This window comes from Vulpes lagopus, chromosome 1 (genome assembly GCF_018345385.1).
Source record: "Vulpes lagopus strain Blue_001 chromosome 1, ASM1834538v1, whole genome shotgun sequence".
Lineage (NCBI taxonomy): Eukaryota > Metazoa > Chordata > Mammalia > Carnivora > Canidae > Vulpes > Vulpes lagopus.
Genome location: NC_054824.1, coordinates 74,348,567 through 74,369,791, shown reverse-complemented (window position 1 = coordinate 74,369,791; position 21,225 = coordinate 74,348,567). Strand labels below are relative to the sequence as shown.

General features: G+C 33.4%; 1 protein-coding gene across 15 annotated transcripts in view; it reads right to left on the bottom strand.

The window, feature by feature from the left end:
• DLG1 (discs large MAGUK scaffold protein 1) overlaps positions 1–21,225 on the bottom strand; it is a 232,396-nt gene that overhangs the window by 100,920 nt on the left and 110,251 nt on the right. For 9 of the 15 annotated variants that reach the window (XM_041748422.1, XM_041748253.1, XM_041748574.1 and 6 more), the window contains 2 exons: positions 14,091–14,189; positions 3,569–3,622 (listed from right to left, as the gene is read on the bottom strand). In XM_041748422.1, the coding sequence (XP_041604356.1) occupies positions 3,569–3,622; positions 14,091–14,189 (153 nt within the window). The remainder of the gene's footprint in view (positions 1–3,568; positions 3,623–14,090; positions 14,190–21,225) is intronic. The other 6 variants (XM_041748780.1, XM_041748864.1, XM_041748696.1 and 3 more) reach the window with 1 other exon arrangement.

Sequence of the window (21,225 nt, the reverse complement as noted above, 5' to 3'; positions counted from 1 at the left end):
GGGTACTATACCAAAGTTAGAGATTCATCTGGGGAAAATGATGATCTCCACATTATCTTCCTGCAATTAGGTATTCTTTAATGCCATCAGTAAAATTTTATAGTTTTCTTACTAAAAACTCTGTAATTTCCTGTTAAGCTGATTGCTAGGTATTTTATATTTTGTTGATAAGAGTTAATGGACTCATTTACAACTATTACTAGTATACTGGAATAGCACTTACACATTTTTAAGTTGTATAAATTTTTTCTTTTTAATACAATTTGCTTTAATTGTGTGTGAGTGTGTGTGTGTGTATATATATATATATATATATATATATACACACACACACATATATATATGCCATAAATAGGCAGAGAAAAATTTATGACACAGATATCCTCAGTCCCTTATAGGCCCAAATATTTTCATTTCCTCATTAGCCTATACCAATATATTTAAACAGAACAGAATCCTATTACCTAATCAGTATAAGACTTCTCCAAAGGAAGATTTTAAAAGAAGCCCAATTTACTAATTCCTTATTGTTTAGGTTCAATTCAGTAATTTCTTTCTAACTAGAAGATTAATATATTGAAAGTCAATATTCTATCAACATTCATGTGACTCATAGTTCCTATTAATGCATAATCTCAGGCAATTAAAAGTTTCAAAGTCTATACCATCAAAAGGTAAGAATCTAAAAATAAAAATGTATTGAGAAGAAAATGTTCTTCCTAATAAAAAATTAACATAACTAAATAAAAGTATTAACCCCAAAAGAATTTACTTATAAGATTTTACTAAATAATGAGCAGCAAATTTATGTTGATTTAAAATTATAAGGAGTAATCAATTATATCACATATGGAAAAAGTGAAGAAACTTTTAGTATGTAAGAAAACTACAAAAGTCAAATTGAATGAATTTTCCTATTTGTAGTATGTCTTAAGAAAAAAACAAAAAGACAAACAGGGACACCTGGGTGGCTCAGTGACTGGGTGTCTGCCTTCGGCCCAGGGCGTGATCCTGGAGTCCCGGGATCGAGTCCCACATCAGGCTCCCTGCATGGAGCCTGCTTCTTCCTCTGCCTGTGTCTCTCTGCTTCTCTCTTGTCTCTCATGAATTTAAAAAAAAAAAAAAAAATGAGATTTCAACATATTACTTTACTTCCATCTTATTACTAAAACCAGTAAGAACTTAGAATTTTTGTTTTTAACTTTGTCTTCCCTTAACCTTTTTCACTACTTTAAAAAAAAGAACAGGAATGCAGAGAGACAGAATCAACCCCAACGCCAATGAAATTATATCAATTAATACTAAATATTGAGTATAATACATCATACTTAATAGTAAAAGGCTAAAAGCTTTTCTCCATGGATCAGGAACAAGACAAGGATATTTGCTCTTGCAACTTCTATTAAACACTGTAATGGAGGTCCTAGTCAGAGCAATTAGGCAAAAATAAATGCATCTTGATTACAAAAGGAAGAAGTAAAACTATTTGCAGATAGCATGATTTTATGTAAAAATATTAAAAGAATCTATACAAAAATACTACTAATGAGATCAGTAAGGCTTCATGATAGAAGATCAAAATCTATCATATTTCTTCTTTTTTTAAAAAATATATTTTATTTATTTATTCATGAGAGACAGAGGGAGAGAGGCAGAGACATAGGCAGAGGGAGAAGCAGGCTTCCTGTGGGGAGTCTGATGTGGGACTCAATCCCAGGATCTCGGGATCATGACCTGAGCCAAAGGCAGATACTCAACCACTGAGTCACACAGATGCCCCAAAATCTATTATAGTTCTAAATGAATTCTTAAAAAACCAGTATATTCTAATACATCAGCAATAAAAAAATCCATAAATAAAATTAAGCAATTCCATTTACAATAGCATTAAAAGAGTAAAATACTAAGGAATATTAAATAAGTCTAAGACTTGTACACTAAAAATTAAAACATTACTGAAAGCAATTAAAGATGTAAACAAATGAAATGCCATCCTGTGTTCATGGATTAGAAGACATATTATCGATAAGACAGCAATACTGCCCACATTTACCTAGAGATTCAAATCGATTCCTATCAAAATCCTAGCTGTTCTTTTGTTGCATGCAGAAACTGACAAGCTGATCCTAAAATTCATATAGAAACACATAGAATCCAGAATAGCCAAAACAAACCTAAAAAGTTGCAGGACTTATACCTTCTGCTTTCAAAAATTATACTATGTGGTACTGGCACTAGGATAATTCCTTACACATAGTAAGGAATTAAGAATCCAGAATAAATCCATATTATTCATTTTTATTTTTTAAAGAGAGGGAGAGTGCACGCGAGTGGGGCTGGGGTGGGGGGGAGGTGGAGAGGGAGAGAGAATCTTAAGCGTGCTCCACACCTAGCACCGAGCCAGACTCAGGGCTCAATCTCACAACCCTGAGATCATAACCTAAGCCAAGATCAAAAGTTGCATGCTTAACTGACCATGGCATCCAAGTGCCCCAAATCATGTATTTATAACTAACTGATTTCTTACAAGGATGCCAAGACCATTCAACATAGAAAGAAGTTTTTTCAACAAATAGTGATGGGACAGGACAACTGGTATCCACAGGCAAAAGAATGAACTTGGACCTTTACCTCCCAGAATAAAAATAACTCAAAATGGATCAAAGATCTAAGTGTAACAGCTACAACTACAGAACTCTCAGAAGAAAACCTAAGGGTCCTCATTACCTTGGATTAGTCAATGTTTTTATTTTTTTAAAAATATGTATGTATGTATGTATTTATGACACACACAGAGAGGCAAAGATTCAGGCAGAGGGAGAAGCAGGCTCCCTATGGGAAGCCTGATACAGGACTCAATCCCAGGACTCCGGGATCACGACCTGAGCCAAAGGCAGACGCTCAGCCACTGCGCCACCCAGGTGTCCCAGATTAGGCAATGTTTTAAAGTACACATTGAAATCAACTATGTTCAAAAATGGGAAAAAAGTACTTTTACAGTCTATAAAACTATGTACCATTCGATTGGGGGGAAAAAAAAGCATGAGAACTACTACTACTACTTCAACATCTCCAAAGGCATTTTCCTTTGGAGTAAAAAATGTTAGATTAGATTCTGCTGTTCTAGCTGCTTATCTTTAAGGGCTTTTTAACAAAGTAAGTTTATAAAGAAGCACTAATCATTTTAATACGAACTTAGAACTACTTTAACATTTGAACGTACATATTAACCTGGATACTAAAATTCTAGTCAACCAACTAGATTTCTAAAATGACTGGACATATGGCACTGTGTAAGTGACCATTAGTCAGCGATAGCCTTTAGTGAAAATTAATCATTTTAATTTAAAAATAAGTCATGCATTTCAACATCTCTGCTTTATACAGGTATGGGGAAAAAACCACCAGAAAGGGACAGTATTGCTTTACCTTCTTTAATAATTAACAGAGCAGTGAAACATCACGAGTACAATGTATTAGAGAAAATGAAGCTGTGATCTTTGTGTATGTATCAAAACTGAACAGGAAAAGCAGAATTACTTAAATGTGTGGAAGAAATTGAACTTACATAAGTTGATGTTTCCAAGCTATCTGTGTTGACCAATACTGGAGGAGGATTTGCCTTAAAGAAAAGAATTGCAAATGTGTTAGCTTAACAGGAAAATTGACACATTGCATATCAATGTTCACACATGTTGGAAGCAAATGAAAGATTTGCTATTTCTTAAATTATACTTTTTATAATCTTATGAGCTTTCCTTATGTTAATCAAGGATTCCAGTTTTCAGCATCAGATGAAAAGAAACAGACATAAACAGTTACATTTAATTTGCATTTGAAAAATAAATTATTTCTGCGAAAACAGACAAAATTTTCTTAAGATTTTAAAGTTTACCAGCCTTCTTAAAAAGTCCACAAATATTCTTTACATAAGAATGCTTCCCAAATTGCTCAGAAATCATTACCTTTATCTATTCTCAAGGATACCATGGAAAAGATTCCAATCTTTTATCTCCCAGAAACAAATTCTATTTTCAGCTCCAATTACTGCTCTCTACCTTTTATTCTAGACAACTCACAGAATAACAATGCTCAAAAAAAAAAAAAAAGAAAAAAAAAAGCAAAACAAAAAAACAAGTAGAATAATACATGTCTGATTAAGTATGGATTGAAAGAAGCTTAGTCTTCTGGTTAAACTGGAAAGTTATTATATAGGTGAAATTAAATTTGAAGAATAAAATATAATAAATATCAAATAAAAAACGTATCAGAACATACTATGAACATATCAGAAAAGTGATGTGATCCCCCTCAAAATTATCTTTCTCCTGTGTATTTAAGAGTATGAAAGTACCATATCAAAAGACATTTTCAGAGAATCAAAAAAAAGACTGTCCTTTAAAGGAATTTTAGGAGAAATGTTTATAAACATTAATAAGTTCTGCTATTCCAACTAACTAAGGAATTACACATAAAAACGGTATAAAAAAATAATGGTATGAAAGAAACATATACAAAATAACAATTTTCTTGAAGTGTATGGGCTTTTCTAAAAGGTTCAAGTGTTTTACACTATTTTTAGCAAAGTATTAAACCTGGATGATACTATAAAATGCTTAAAGACAAAACAGTTGCATGGTTAAATAATTATATGCATTTAGGCTACATGAAGCAGCAGGTTAAAAATGAGAATATTATATACAAACATGACATTAACTACTTTATATGCAGGTCCTACCTTTGAATGTAATAATCTATCTTCAAATGATTTAGTGAAAACTGAACCTAATAAATACAAATATTGCTTTAAAAATTTTTTTAATTTAAATTCAATTAACATAAATACTATTTGTAAGATTATTTAAGTAAAATTAGTCAACTTACATCTGACATTTTATGAATATCTGAAATTATTCAATGATCTATAGATTCCTCAAACTGATAATATCTCACATCATTAAAAAATTTAAAAAAAATTTTTTTAAAGATGTTTATTTATTCATGAGACACACACAGAGGCAGAGACATAAGCAGAGGGAGAAGCAGGCTCCCTGGGGGGAGCCTGATGTGGAACTCAATCCCAGGACCCTGGGATAGACACCCAACCACTGAGCCACCCCCATGTATCCTAATATATAGCCACCCCCAAGTGTCCTAATATATACTTTTTAAGACCCTTTTCTGGGTCATTTTAAACTCAGGGTCTTCTGATTCTGATGGCATGGGGGATTTTTGGTGCTGATAAAATGTCCACAGATCTACCCGACTCTATTTAACATACATAAAGTGGAACAAGGTTTAATGGACTCTGCTCTTGGTGGGGGAAAAGTGAGCTAGATTCAGGCTCTATGAACTTCCATTTCCTAGAAGTCTTTTCTTTTTTTAAATAAAAAAAATATATATATTTTTTTATTGGAGTTCGATTTGCCAACATATAGTACAATACCCAGTGCTCATCCCCTCAAGTGTCCCCTCAGGGCCGGACACCGTCACTGCATCCCCTTGCCCACCTCACCTTCCACTACCCCTTGTTCGCTTCCCAGAGTTAGGAGTCTCTCATGTTTTGTCACATCATTATAAAAATTAATGGCACAACTTCACTTTATTTTGTTTAAGCAATTACAGAGGACGGCAAGAAAGGAATGGGTACTTAAAGTTACAAAGCAAGTTATATTCCTTGAAAATTATGGCAATGAAGTCTTTGGGTTCCCTTTGCCATTTATTACCAAACATACAGTGGAAAAAGTTTTTTTTTTTATCATAATTGTATAGAAGTTATCTTTTGATTCTAGTCAAATAAGAAGTCTATTTGACATTGAAATATAGGCAAATAAAATAATATAAAGCATTAAATCTACTTCAAAACAAAATAATGGCCATGAGAGGTCAGGAATGGGAGGTATTATGGATCTTAAGAATGCACATGAGTTAATGATTGTAGTTCGGTGATAAGTATACATGGGAGGAGTTCACTGTACTACTCCCTCTACCCTATGTATTTTTGAAAATTTTCATAATAAATTTATTTATTTATATGAAGCTCAAGTGGCATGATCTAACTGTTTCAGGTTTAGCTGCCTAAAATAAAGATAAAAATATTTAAGACTGTGTTAGCAGTCAGAACATTTAGTTAGCAAATCAGAACATTTGACTTGGAATAAACTATACTTAAAAGCTTGTGATTTTCTAAGTTCTTATATTACAAAATACAGAAATGGTATCTGACAAAGTAATACTCCCTAGTTCTCCAATTCGGAGGAGGTAGGAAGTAAATGGATAGAACAATTCGAATGGGTTTGGAGGATATGATACATAATTCAGAAAAAAAAAAAAAGCGCCCTAGCAACAAAGCTATTTAGGCTACTTAGTTCTAAAGAAGAGAGACGCAGAAAGATCTGCCCACAGAAAGCACTACCCTCAAATAGCTGAGGTAAAGAGCACTAAAATCAGAAACAGTTGAACATCTGGCTAGTTTAAGACCTTGGGATTTGTAATTGGGACAGTAGGTAGCAGAACAGGTGACATGAAATTATCAGCTCTGCTTAGGAGTCAGTCAAACAACAGGACTTGAGAAGAATCTACTTGAAAGTTACTTCAAATGAAAAAACCTCTCTCCCTGAACCTTGCTTCAAGTGACACCTACTGAATGACTTGGTTCTAGTGCTGCGTCTACCTCACTGTACTATTCAGTAACTGACTATATAGTATATAGGTAAGTCACAAGCATTACTGAAACTCATTTTCTCCATCTATAAAGAGACAGCAACATATGCCTTCACCTAAGAGGTCTATGTGATGATTCAGCAAATACAAAAGAAAATTTATTGTAAACCACGGAAATCTACTGTTAATCTATTATCATATATTTACCATTGTGTATGTTTCAGCTAGAACAATAATGAAATCCTATAATACAATCAGATTTATGGGCAGGGGTTAGCAAAGGGACAGGGATATTCCAGAAAGAGGAACTAACGAACCCCTAAAGAATTTGACCAAATATCAATAAGAAGACTTAAACAGGGCAGCCCAGGTGGCTCAGCAGTTTAGTGCTGCCTTCAGCCCAGGGAGACCCGGGATCGAGTCCCACATCGGGCTCCCTGCGTGGGGCCTGCTTCTCCCTCTGTCTGTGTCTCTGCCTCTCTCTCTCTCTCTCTCATTCTCTCTCTCTGTGTTTCTCATGAATAAATAAAATCTTTTTTTTTTTAAAAGAAGACAAACATAATTTTGCTCATCCAACTTTTACTATTCTATTTTATTAATAATGGGCCTCATAGGGATTATGGCTGTAACACACTGCAGCATCCTTAAAGAATTTCAGAAAGCAGTATTATAAAAAAAAAAACAACCACAAAACATAAAATGATTCTAAAATCCAGTTATTTAAAAACGGGCCAAAGTTAGGAGTTTAGAAAATGCTTTTATGCTGTGCATTGTATTTCTCCTTCTTACCATTTATCAAAGTTTCATTATGTTATTTGTTTAATGTCTGTCTCCTTCTTCCCTACTAAATTATAAACAAGTGTTTTTCATATGAAGAACTCACAAACCCCAGAGAACACATCCTGGATTCTAATTTGAGACACACTGCATTTAAAGTTAAATGCTATCATGTAGGGAATCAATGTAAGAGCAAATATAAAAACAAAAAGGATGGATTCTAGAAAGATGGCAGAAAAGGAAGCTCCACAAATTCGTCACCTAGACAATAACCGCATTGCCAGAATCTATGTGATTTATCTATTTTGGAATTCTGCTGAATTTCAGACTAGTCTATTGAAGGCTTGCAACTTCCATGGGAAATACTAGATGATAAACTGTGGTTAATTCAGTCAATTTCAGCTCTTGGCACAATAGCAGCTATCGAACTCCCACTCCTCTGCCCTGTAACAGCTAGCTGGGCAAGCGTTCTTGGAGCAGCTGGCACAAAACTTGCACAAGCCAGGAAGACCAAAAAAAACGCAAAAACAAAAAAATTATCCTCCAAATATAGGGGATCATTGCAGCTTCTGATCACAGAGGTACAGACAAAGAGACCATGGCCATTATTGAGCTGCCCATAATTGATACAAGTCCCTCTCCCTCTGGTTGCAGTGACTTCCAGAGGGCAAGCATCTACTACTCCCACCATTTCATTTTTCTTTTTCCCTTTGAGAGTTAGACACTGAAACCTAAGATATTCAAAAGCAGTCACATGTACAAGGGAAATTAGAATATGACTGTGCATGCCCCCCAATAAAGGCCTGAGGAAGACCTTAAGTTTATACTGCAGACTGATTCTTGGCAGAGAGATAGTCTACAACAATTAAAAATCCCCCCAAACAACAAAAAAGTAAAAATAAAAAACAGCACCTTAGGAAAGGGGAAGGATCTGATTTCCAGAGTTATAGCATCATAAGGGTAAAACATCCAGTTTTCAGTAAAGAAATCCAAAGGCATGCAAAGAAACAGTAAAGTGTGGTTTATTCAAAGGAAGAAAAAAAGGGAAAAAAAGGAAACTTGCCTTTTAAAAAAAACCTGGTAAAAAAAATAATAAAAAATAAAAAAAAAATTTAAAAACCTGGTATAATCTACTAGACAAAGACTTTGAAACAACCATATTAAAGATGTTCAAAGAACTAAAGAAGATAGACAAACAAAATGAAAAAAAAAAGGGAAAATTTACAGAAGAATAGAAAAATCAATGAAAGATAGAAAACCAAAAGGAAATTCTGGAGTGGAAAAGTTCAATAAATGAAATGAAAAATTCACTAAAGCAACTCAAAGGCAGATTTGAGTGGGCAGAAGAATTAACAAACTTGAAGACAGGACAATGGAAATGATTAAGTCTCAGAATAGAAAAAAAGAACTAAAGAAAAATGACAAGACACTAAGGGAACTTGGATCACCATGAAACAGACCAACGCAAACATCATGGGAGTCCCAGAAGAGAGATCAAGGAGCAGAGAAAACAGCTGAAGAAATAATGACCAAAACATTCCCAAATTTGATAAACACAACAACACTTAAATACAAACATCCAAGAAGCTCAACAAACCCATGGTAGGATGAACTCAAGGAGATTCACACTGAGACACACTATTATCAAACTGTTGAAAGACAAAGACAATTTTGAGAGCAGAGAGAAAAAAGTGACTCATTACATACAAGGGATTTTTAATAAGATTATCAACAGGTTTCTTAGAAACTCTGGAAGTGAGAAAGCAGTGTATCGATACACATTTAAAATACCAAAAGAAGAAAATGCTGTCAACCAAGAACCCTGTATCCGGTAATAGTGCCCTTCAAATATGATGGAGGAATTAAGATATTCCCAGATAAACAAAGCTGGCAGGGTGGAGGGTGGGTTCATTACCAGTACAGATGCCCTGAAAAAAATTCTTTGCTAAAGAGAGTCCTGCAGATTAAAATGCTTGCAGTCTTTCACCACTGAGTACAATGTTTGCAGTGAGTTTTTCAAATATGAAAGATGAAAAGAATTCTGTAAATGGGTGACAGTGATGGTTGCACAACAATATGAATGTACTTAATACCACTGATATGGAGGGGTGCTTAGGTGGCCCAGTTGGCTAATAATCATCTGCCTTCAGCTCAGGCCATGATCCTGGGGTCCTGAGATTGAGCCTTATATGGGCTTTCTGCTTGATTGGGAGGAGCTTGCTTCTTCTGTCCCTGTGGCTCCCTCTTGCTCTCTAATAAATAAATAAAATCTTTAGAAAAAATATCACTGATATGTAAACTTAAAAATGGTTTCTAAGAAGGTAAATTTTTACATTATGTGTATTTTGCCACAACTAAAAAACAATTGGAAAACATGTATGACCTCAAAACAATTACGCCAATGCATCAAAGACAAACTGAAACATATTCTACAAAATAACTAGCTTGCTTTCTTCTAAAATGCCACATTCATGAGAGACAGTCTGTGGGGCTACTCCAGATTAAAAGAGACTGAAGGCAATGTGAAATCCTGGACTGGCCAAAGGACCTATTTTTGTTTTTCCCATAAAGAACATTATTGGGGCAATTGGCAAAATATAATTAAGGTCTGCAGATTAATCTGATACTAGTTTTATGTTAATATTCATTTTCTGATATAGTTCACTGTATTATGGTAATGTTTTTGTTCTTAGGAAAAATATTTAGTGTTATAAAATGTTTGTATTTAGAGGTAAAAGAGGCATGACAGAAACTTCTTTTGAAATGATTCATAGGGACACCTGGGTGGCTCACTGGTTGAGCATCTGCCTTTGGCTCAGGTTGTGATCTTGCAATCCTGGGATTGAGTCCCACATCAGGCTCCCCGGCAGGAGCCTGTTTCTCCCTCTGCCTGTGTCTCCACCTCTCCCTCTGTGTCTCTTACAAATAAATAAATAAAATTTTTTAAAAATGTAAAAAAGAAACGATTCATAAAAACTAATTACATAGAAAGAAAAATGGTAAAGCAAATATAGTAGGTAAAAATATTAAGAATTGGGGGATCTGGTAAAGGTATATGGGAAACTATTACTGAAATTTTCTTAAGTCTGAAATGATTTGAAAATAATGTAAAATAAACAAAACAAAAAAACCTCAAAATAGAAATAGAATAAGGGCACCACAGTCAGATATTAGGGTATGGTTGAAAAGGCTCATTAAGGTAACTTTAAGTATGCTCCTCTGTTTAAGATTGCCAGTAAAATGAAAATATATCAAGTCATACTTTAGATAGACTAATGATCAAATGATTTGAGATTCAATACTCAGATGTTTTGTGAAACTTAAATAGTACAAAAGCACTGGGTAACCCCTAATGTTTAACTACTTCTACGTCTGTGGGAGTTGTTTAACTTGTCTCTTGCATAGGCAGTAGGCTCCCAGAGGACAAGGACAATGTTATATTCATCTTAGTAGCTACATGATTAGAACAATTAACAAAAAACTGAATGAACACCAATCCCTCCAAAGCACCTATGTATGTGAGTATGTGCAAAGATTTTTACAGGCACAAATTAGTTATAAAGCATTTTCAACAATACCTTAATTACATAACATAAATCCCCATAAATCCCCACAATTGGTAGAAACAGAGGTCTAATGCACCTGGGTTTTAAAGCATAGGATTTACTCTGAGGTGAAAAAAGACATTTAATAGGTCAGTATCTATGTGGAGAAATGGGACTATGAGACGCTGAGTCATTTCTCCAGTATCACACAGCCAGAAAGGAGTGAGACCAGGAAGAGGCAGTCAGGTCTCATTATAAAGTCTATGCTCTTCGTGCAATTTCAAGCAGCCATTATGCCTTTTTCTGTACCGCTGTAAGAAGTGTAAATCCTATTGTGGAGGGCTTTCATAAAACATAAAGGATCAATAAAAACGTATAAAAAGTATGAAGTATAAAAGTATAAAAAAACACTGTATACAATTTCTACAAATAATTAGACAAATAAATAGACCTTTAAATAGGCTGTCTGTCTAATTTGCCTAATCTCAAACTCATTTTCAAATAGTCAGGGAGGCATTATCCCCCACTTCAACTGATGAAGGAGTATAAAATGTAGAATTAAATAACTTGTTTGAATTGCAAAGGTAAGACTAGATTCCAAATCTTATGCCTTCAACTTCTATTACATCTTGATGCATCTAAAATGTACAGTAGTAGATATTTAGAAGAAAAATTATTTCCATTTAAAATGTTAAAGTTGGGTTATATATTAAGTACGGCTTTCAAATTTATTTGAGGATAATATTTTGATCAGTATGTCCATGTTATACTTGATGAATCAGAACACACTTTACTGATTCTGGAAAATGAGGCACAACTATAGGCTTTTCACATTATACAACGTAAGTCATTAATCTACCCTGCATGGACTTTCATAGTGTATCTAAAACTTAAAATGAGGCAAAGTAGAATAAATAAGCCTTTCTCTTGTGGACATATCTTCATTTGTTCTTCTAACTGGTTTCCTGGCTTACTGTCTCAACGAAATATGAGATAACACTAATAATATGAATAGCCAAGGTCATCATGTGCCAGTTACACATATGTTATTATTCTTCCAACATCTCAAACTAGTACTATCATCTTCAGTGATACAGATGAGTTAACAGCTCAGAGTGGTTAAGGAAACCGCTCAGAGTTACACAGCTGGTAGAGGACAGGAATTCCAAACCAGATCAATCTACCTCTAAGACCTCTCACTTATAACTACAAGGCTATGTAATGTCTGAACAATTTCCAAATCTAGTGTGATGTTGTTAAGGGATGCCTGGAGTAAGGAAGTCAGAAGAGGTTCCTTATGGAATACAAGAACAGAAACTACTACAAAATTCCAAAGGATTTTAGGAAACTATTTGAACATTAAACGATTAATTGAAATGAGAGTAGAATAAACCTCCAAATCCCCTACTTAAAAAAAATATTGTACTACTAAATCCTAGATGCTTGGAGAGATATTATGTTATTATAATATTACCAAAACACACAGGCTACTTACTTAGAATTGTATTTTACTTATAAATTGAATTTCTTCTCTGGATCTATTCAGTTCTTGTTGGCTTTCAATGATTAACTTTTAATGATTTTCATAAATGGCGAAAGATTATGTGGAAGTAGTAATATAATAACATATACTGAAGTCTTAGTATAGGATCTGTAATTTCCTCTAGAATCCTATTTTGTATAATGTTCCTATTGATTTTCATTTTTAGGAGAGGGGAAAGGCATTGAGAAAGTAATCACAATTGATATCTCATTTTACTCCCAATGGAACTTACGTAATATTCATACTATTTTTATTTATATCTTATGCACAGATCAGTAATAGTAAAAATAGCTAAAGATGGATTTATTTATACTTTAAATGAGACTGAGATTGTTTACAACAGAGATCTGAGTTGTTATATGCAAAAATACTATCATTATTTTGATTTTGATAATACTATCATTAACTACCCTATCAACTAGGGTAGGGTAGGATAGGGTAGTTAATGTCTTAATAAGTCATCCCTTGGAACTACTGAAGCTCTGAAACTACAGAATCTCTGACAAGTGTCTAGCATTTCATTTTATTTTTTGATTGTCACATGTTACCTTTTAATTTTTTTTCAAATTTGTATTTAAATTCTACTTGTTAATATACAGTACAGTATTGGTTTCAGGAGTAAAATTCAGTGATTAATCACTTACATATAATACCCAGTGCTCATCATAACAAGTGCTACCCTTAATAATCATACCCATCTAGCCCATCCCCCACCCACCTCCTTCCATCAACCTTCAGTTTGTTCTCTATCTTTAAGAATCTCATGTTAAAAAAAAAAAAAAAAAAAGAATCTCACATGGTTTTTTTCCCCCCCCCTCTCTTCCCCCACCCCTTCATATGTTCATCTCTCTTATTTCTTAAATTCTACATAGGAGTGAAATCATATGGTATGTCTTTTTCTGACTTATTTCACTTAGCATAATGTACTCTAGCTCCAACCATATTGTTGCAAATGGCAAGATTTCATTCTTTTTGATATTAATATTCCAGTATGCGTGTATGTATACATACATGTAACCTTTTTTAAAATAAACTTTTTATTTTAGAATAATTTTAGATTTACAGAAAAGTTACAGAGATAGCACAAAGAGCTTCCAAATACTTTACACATACAGGCTCTTATTTTTAACTAATAAATGTATTTTCTAATCAAATGATAGAAAAATATTTCCAAGAAGATAAATATATATTGGGAGATAAAAAGTTACATAAATGACACATCCAGTATATGACAAGATTTTTATTATCTTTAGAAATTAAACAAAATTTCCTAAAGCAACTAAAAACTGGTTCAAACAGATTTACATGTACAAAAGGCATGGTAAGCAGTCTAAGGAGGTTCATTATGAAGTTTAGAATATGTACTATTTCAGTTAACCTAAAAAGTGGCACATATTGAACCCATTTTATATTAAATCCCAAATACTTAATTCCCTAAAAACCCCAGTGAAGCTCAATCACTAAATCTAACAAAGAAATAGTTAAAACAGTTTGAAAAGAATACAAATGAAATATTAAAAGCAAATGAAATTTTTATAAAGAAAAAAGAAACTAATAAAAACCTGTGGTATGGTGGGTAGGATGACAGTATTCTCAGCAGGGACTGGCAGGACAGGGATCACAGGGACAGTGGGAGAAGAGGGAGGTACAGCTTCTGTTGGCTAAAAATCATCAACGACAAAAAATCAGGAAAAATACCAAATAAAAGAAAAACACAGAACAGAAATTTTTGTCATAAATTATAGTTTTTAGAAATAAAATTGAGAAGTAGGTAAAATATTGTTACTTCAATGTAAATGAGAAAATGCTCTCCAGAAATTTTAGAAACTATACCATTAATAATTTTAGTAACTGTAATTCAAATGAATGACTACTTTTATGTTTAAATGAAAATAATAAAAGATAATGACTTAGAATATTTCTCCTCTAGGAGACAAAACACTCACTTCATAGACTACAAAATATTTTTCCAGTATTCAGAATAATTTCCTCCTTGCAGTCAAGGAATCAAAAGCAATTTTATAAGCCCATCAGGCAGGCAACCTAGGCTTAGAAATTCACAAAAAATTCAAAGGACTTAAAAACTGAATCTATTATCATTTTTTAAAACCTATGCTATTGACCTCTATTGTCAAGAATTGTAATAACCTGCCTTAAAATTGCCTTTAAAGTGGTGCCTGAGAGGCACAAAGAGCTAAGTGCCAACCCTTGGCTCAGCTCAGGTAGTGATCTCAGGGTTGTGGGATCAAGTCCTGCACTCAGTGTGGAGCCTGTTTAAGTTTCTCCCTCTCTCTCCTGTTGTTCCCCTCCCACTGCGTGCACATTCTGTTTCTCAAATAAATAAATATTTTAAAACAATTGTCTTTAAAGTCATTAATACAACTAATAGTCACTGAGTTAACTATTATGTGCCAGATATATTCTAGAAAAAAATTCAGAAAGAACTCCAGTGACATAATTGAAACTAAGAGGCTTTGAGTTTTACAGTCTATCTGGCTTGATTCAATTAATTTTACAAAGATTCAAATGGAAAACAGAAGAAGTGTTTCATAACTTGTTCTCATCTCTAAGTTGAATTAATTCATAAACATTTATATACCAATAACATGTCCTACATGCACAAGAAAAACATTAATATCAAATTGATAACAGGACAAGGTACATTTAAAAAGACTTAAAACAGAAGAACAAATCTGTTGAACTCAAAACTATGCTTTTCCTAACGAAAGAAATACAAAATAACATTACAATGTTGACCTTCTTGGTCTATCAAATCAATCAAAATTTATCAAAAATGTATGGATTCTCTTCAACAATGGTGTTGGGACAACTGGATACCCACATGCAAAAAAATGGAAGTTATTACCACTCTCACATCATATACAAAAACTAATGAGAAATTAATCAATAACTGAAATATAAATATAAATATATATGTAACTGAAATATTAAATGCTAGCACCATACTCTTAGAATTCATAAAACCAGAAAACATGGGGGTAAATCTTCATGACCTTGGATTTGACAGTGGATTCTTAAATATCATATCAAAAGTGTAAGTGACAAGAATAAATGAAATGGACTTCATCAGAATGAAAATGTTTTGTGCACCAACGGATGTTTATCAAGAAAGTGCAAAGACAACCTACAAAATGGGAGAAAATAGCCAGACTATATAAAGAACTCTTAAAACTCAACAACAAAAAGACAATTAAAAAATGGGCAAAGGACTTGAGTAGACATTTCTCTAAAGGAGATACACAAATGGCCAATAAGCACATGAAAAGATACCCAACAAATTATTATTCACTAGAGAAATTCAAATAAATGTACAATATATATCATTTTACACCTACTAGGTGACTGTAATAATAATTTAAAAAAAGGAATAGAAAGAAACAAGTGTTAGGAGGTGCAGAGACCTAAAATCCTCAAAAACTGCTGATAGGAATGGAAAATGGTGTAAACTGCTATGGAGAACAGTTGGACCGTTCCTCAAAAAAGCTAATCATAGTATTACCATATGACCCAGCAATTCTACTCCTGAGTATATATACTCGAAAGAACTGAAAACAGGGATGTGAATACGTTACATCACAATGTTCACTGATGCATTATTTATAACAGCCAAAAAGGTAGAAACAACCTAAGTGTCCATCAACAGACAAATGGACCAACAAAATGTGGTATATTCATAACAATGAATACTATTCAGCCATAAAGAGGAATGAAATTCTGACACACGCTACAACATGGATGTATACTGAAAACATAATGTTTTCAAGTGAAATTAATCAGACATAAAGGGACAATACTGTATGATTCCCCTTATATGAAATATTTACAATAGTTATATTCATAGAGATAGAATAGCAGTTACCAGGCTAGAAGAAAGGAGCATGGAAAGTTATTATTTAATGGTTATTGAATCTGTCAGAGGTGATAAAAAGGTTTGGGAAACCTAATAGTGATGGCTGCAATATTGTGAATGCAATTAATGCCACAGAATTATACATTAAAGAAGGTTAAAATGGCAAATTTTATATTATATATATCTTACCACAATAAAAAACTCAAAGTCAATTTTAATGTATGGAAACAGATCCTTTCCCATTGCTGTTGGATATATAAATTCATACAAGCTTTTAGAAAAGCAATTTAGCAGTAATTATCTACCACCTTAAAAATGTCTAAGCTCTTAGACTTAACTCCGAAAACCTACCCTAAGTGAATGATTTAAAAAACCAGTGTTCTAATAGTCTCAAAACACTCTACTGACCACTGTTTATACTTCTGGAAATGTCAAATATCCTAAATATCCAAAGGTACTGGAATGATTAAATTTATAAATAATTATAATTACATAAGATTAAGTATTATACAATAATTAAAAATCATCTGTAAGAAGGGGTCTATAGGTCTGGCTTGGGACTCTAGTCACTAATTACATATTGTTTCCATTAAAACAAAAATCTTTAAATTCTATATTATGAATTTAAAATAAAGCACTTAAACGTCAACTAAATTTCAGTGGAATACTTATATCACTTTTAAAAAATGTTTGAAAACCCAGAGGTTCTGACTCCAGATTTATAACAAAGTGTGAGAAAAGGAGTTTTAAAAGAACCGCCGAGGGCAGCCCCGGTGGCGCAGCGGTTTAGCGCCGCCTGCAGCCCAGGGCGTGATCCTGTAGACCCTGGATCGATTCCCACATCGGGCTCCCTGCATGGAGCCTGCTTCTCCCTCTGCCTGTGTCTCTGCCTCTCTCTCTCTCTGTCTCTATGAATAAATAAAATCTTTAAAAAAATAAAAATAAAAGAACCGCTGAAAATGAAATGAATCCCATCTCTACCTTAAACAATACTTAAGATTAATTGCAGACTACTGACATAATTGAGAGAAGTACAAAAAGTACATTTCTAGAAGACAATAATGACAGAGTATCATTAAGACCTCGGTGGAGATAAAGACTTGAACAGGAAGGTACAGATTGCTGAAGCCAAGCAGGGTGAGGAGAGTGTCAATATCCAGGCAGTAGAAAGATGACAGCAGTCTAGCTCAGGGTGCTTGGAGCCTAAGCAGGATGAGGAAGGTGTCCATACGGGCAGAGCAAGTGGCAGCAGCCTGATGTGTTTTGTTGGAACCTAAATGTGGCAGGAGTAGTCATCGAGCATGAAGTGTAGGGACCTTAGTGGAGTAGAAAGGTCATTGTTGGAGCCTGAGCAGAGTAAGGTGGGTGTCCACCAAGAGCAATGGTGATGGGAGATTGCTTACATACAGGAGGTTTTGATCTAATAAATACATATATAAAGGATAAATGGGGACAAGATTCCTCATGTCAGAGATAGGAGTTCAAAATATAGAAAGGGGAAAAAATTAGCAACGATACCTATGGTTCTAGAATACAACTGGAGGTATGACTATTAATGCATAATTTTCAATATATGTAAATAGACAAAGGAACACAGATATAATTGTGTGTTTATATGTACATATATTCCTTAGTTCTACCCACAAAGATCTGGGGGCAGTAACATATCAATAGTATGAACACACCTAGCATTCAGATCATGGTTTCTAAATACCCATTCTTTATTTTTATTTTTTTATTTATTTATTTTTTAATACCCATTCTTTAATAAAAAAACAAAAAACAAAAAGCAGGAGTCTTTGGAGAAATGGCTGATTCCAGTGTTAGAGCTTATCAAGTGCAATATAAACCTAAAATATCCTGCTGTACCAGAAAATATAGAAGTGCTCAAGGAATAATGAGGGCATGACAAAGACACAGAAGTTAGTTTGAAGGGTTTTTAATCAGTCAAGACCGATTTGAGATTTGAGATTCAAAATAATTCAAAATAAAGATAACAATGGCATACACTAAATAAAAACAGGATTCCAAGAGTCCATACTGATTTAATAATTATAAGAATAAATGAAAAGAGAAAGCATTTCCTTATAGTAGAATGCCAACTAAAAGATGTAGAAGGAATTATGGAATTACAAAATCATAATTTGGCAACCATCATAGTAATAAAATGCATTCAAAAAATGTCAATAGATGTAAAAATTCCACTGTTGCTAAATGAACCTTCCATTTCATTCCAGTGGTTGAAAGTTTAAATAGGACACAATGACCCACACAAGTATCTCTTAAAAACAGTTATTAATTATAGTGAAGAAGCCTAGCAGATACTATTTTAAAGTTAACAGTACCAGAAATTGGGCAAATTAAAATCATGCTGCCCGACAGGATATAATAAGGACATATCACTTCTGAGAAATTCCAATCAAAGATGCATACCTTGAATCCAATCACGAACATGAGACAAACTCAAATTGACTGATACACTACAAAATAACTGGCTGCAGTCATCCGAAGTATCAAAGAAAAAAAAGCCTGAAGTTTATCATTATTTTTTATAACTTCACTTTTTTAAAAACAGCTTTATTGAGGTATAATACAAAGAACTTCACATATTCAATGTATACAACTTCATGAGTTTGGACATATGCATGAACCTGTGAAACCATCACTACAATTAAGGTAACGGATAGATCTATCACCTCAAAAGTTTCCTTATGCCTCTTTAGTAGGGTCAGATATTAGCCGATTAATAATCTATTTTAACATAAAAATAAGGCAGAGCTAAATGCTTATATTAAATTTCAAGGTCAAGCACAAAAACTTCCTCCACTAGGCAGCTGCTCTCCAAAACCCTTTATGATAAACTATAAATCTTCTAATATTACATTTAAACCTTACTGCAACCTTGGCCCTAAGCCTCAACTAAAAATCTATTTTTTTAGATAAGGATCTGAATACCATTTTAAAAAATCCTAAAACAACTTATGCCATCTTAATCCACCCCAATCTCTATAGGACAATGAGCAAGGACTTTGCAAAAGAACATATGCTTCTGCCAGTTTCTTAAGAAAGGCAAATCTTGTTGAGAAAGTCTTCAAAAACAAATACGTATAACTTCCTAGTCACAGCTGATAACTAATTCAGGTGACAAAGAATTATAGAACAACAAAATAATTCATTTAGTTCATGTGAAACAAAAATACAGCCCTTAACAAAATAGGTAATCAAATGAAGGCTGAGTGATGCAGAACAGCATAGATGTTAGATTTGATAAGAGTAAAATGAAGAGGTAAGAGGATATTTTAAGCGCAGAGTAAAATTCTGGAGAGTTGAAGACTCTAAATTGGAAAATGTCACGCTTTAGATTCTAATATAAATAATGAGGTAGCAAATTACAGTAACCATTATATTTGGGTTATTACAGACAAGGAGGAATTCAGCATAAGCTTTTTAAATCTGAAAAATCTCATATACATATTTCATTAGACAATGGTGACTATTATACCATCATCCTATTCCTGCTCCATTTGTATCACTCAGTAAGATCAGCTCGAAAGACTTTTTTTTAAAATCAAGACCATGTGACTAACAACAGTCTCAGTTGTTTCTATCCATAGCAACACCATGGCATCATTAGCCTCTGAGGCTGCCTTCAGAGACTTGTTTCCATGACAACAGAGGCTATAATATTAACAGTGTCTCAAAGAACATTGCAGAAAATTGTAAATTCCTGTAAAATAATTGGATTGTACATATTTTAAAAGTACTTGTTCTATGCCAGTATCAAATTGACAGCTGTTGGTAAAGTGTTTTAACAATCATTTTTAGAGATTCTTATTAAATTTCTTCATCGTTTTATATTTTAAATTTAATGTTAAGATCTTAGAATTATGAAATCAGCTTTCAAAACATAACAGATTTTCATTAAAGTGGCCTGAAGCCTTATTAGGTACAGTCACATGCATAATGTGCACTGTACATGAACATTTATGACTATGCACCACCCTCTTTCACTGCCATTCATACAACAATAAATGCCCCTGCCTCTTCCTGAAGAAGGCAAATCCTGCTGAGACACTCTTCAAAAACAAATGACTTATCAACACACACAATTTCTTAGCCACAGGTAATAACCAATCCAGCTGTAGTAACCAACTGAGTATATACTCAGGAACGTATACTGAGTGAGCCCACATTTATTAAATTACATTCTGCTTAAAATAGCTAAAGTGTTCTTTATATGTGCATGTGAATCCTGACTGATACAGGAAGAGACAGAAAGGGCAATTAGGCTGCTGTGATAATCCAGATGAGAGGTCATCAGTGGCTTCAATCAAATTGTAATGATGGTAAAAATGTACATGAGTAGTCAAATCAAGATAGATTTTAAATATATAACCGGTATTATCTAGTGACTAATGGGAAATTGGGAGTGAGGAAGGACTATTAAGAATAACACCCACAATGGCTACTAAAAACGATATTTTACATCATTGTAAGATCCAAACATAAAAGATTTGCAAGGCTATCTGAATACATTTAAAATATTTTCTCACTGAATTATTTATTAAAATGATTTTCATAGCATAAAATGAAACTCTGAAGAAAGATAACTGAAACCATACTACAGGATAACTTATAAATTGTATTTTGTATTAACATGTTATATGAATGAAATAAACTGAGCTTAGAATAAACACAAAGATTCAATAAGGTCTAAATAAATTTATACCATATTCAGGGAAAATAAAATACATGAATTAGGAAATCTTTCGTTAATATCTTAGATAACAAGGAAAAGTAATTACTCTTGTGTCACTATTGGTCAA